We start from the raw sequence: 1084 nt of genomic DNA, 5'->3' as shown, positions 1-1084 counted from the left end.
CTCCAAATCTCTACTATAATTGAAATCTTCTCCAAGCAAATCCCACCTACAAGATCAACGACTCACAGCATATGTCATACAGATTAGACGGCCCAGATTAGAAGTATGATGACGACCTTACATCTCTACTCTCCGCCCTACTCTCCGTCCTCAGCCTCAACCAAGGACAAGCACCGGCCAGCAGCGGAGCCGTGCCGCTCGAGCACGAGGTCGACGACAAGCAAGTCCACGAGCACGTCAGTGAGGGGGTCATGCGCTTGTCCTCCGGCAGCGGCGGCTCCGGCGGAGGGGGTTCTCGTTCCAGCAGCAGCGGATCAAGTGGCGGTTCTGGTTCTCGTTCCGACAGTGGATCATCAAGCGGCGGTGGCGGTTCTCGTTCCGGCGGCAGCGGGTCAAAGGGCGGCGGTTCCCGTTCCGGCGGTGGATCAAGAGGCGGTGGCTCTCGTTCCGGCAGCGGGTCAAAGGGCGGCGGTTCCCGTTCCGGCGGTGGATCAAGAGGCGGCGGCTCGAGAGGCACCACGAACTATGATGATGATGATAGCGTGCTTGACGTGCTCGATTACGACGATTCGTCTGCCGGTGCCCGCGGCGGCGCTTGGAAGACTGGAGTCGCTGCCACGTTTCTTGCCGTCGCCTCGCTCTTGTACATCTAGACACACGCGGACGCACTGCGTAGGGTGCATGATCTCGATGGCATCGATCATCGTAGTATTTTTTTTAATATCGATCATCGTAGTTATTAGTTTATTATTATACTAGGTTCGTGCCCATGCGTTGCAACGGAATAACTAAACTTTAATACATAAAACACATGGATCGCACGATAAGAACACAATACTATGAAATTAAACACATGGATCTCACAAAATATTTGAAAATTTTCTACATACCCTTCCTTGCTTGTCTTCTTGGCATTGCGTGATAGACTTTGAACATAGGTGCCTGATTTTGTTAGACATTTTTTGTTTTATTATTCCTTTAATCGATCTCTATAATTTTGTTTTTCTTGCTTGTTTGTCCAATAAGGCAGGTATACACCTACACTAACTACAATCAAGTATCTCATTTTTTATAGACTTGTTAC

General features: G+C 49.8%; 1 protein-coding gene across 1 annotated transcript; it reads left to right on the top strand.

Moving 5' to 3' along the window:
- LOC110433635 (keratin, type II cytoskeletal 2 epidermal-like) lies at positions 252-653 on the top strand. The gene has a single exon (XM_021456136.1). The coding sequence runs from the start codon at positions 252-254 to the stop codon at positions 651-653; it is 402 nt and encodes a 133-aa protein (XP_021311811.1).

The sequence above is a fragment of the Sorghum bicolor genome, chromosome 3 (assembly GCF_000003195.3).
Source record: "Sorghum bicolor cultivar BTx623 chromosome 3, Sorghum_bicolor_NCBIv3, whole genome shotgun sequence".
Lineage (NCBI taxonomy): Eukaryota > Viridiplantae > Streptophyta > Magnoliopsida > Poales > Poaceae > Sorghum > Sorghum bicolor.
Note: the sequence above shows the minus strand (reverse complement) of the source record. Positions and strands in the feature narration are given on the sequence as shown.

Excerpts from the sequence above, each read along its gene's own strand:
- LOC110433635 (XM_021456136.1), top strand. The coding sequence starts at position 252 with ATGCGCTTGTCCTCCGGCAGCGGCGGCTCCGGCGGAGGGGGTTCTCGT.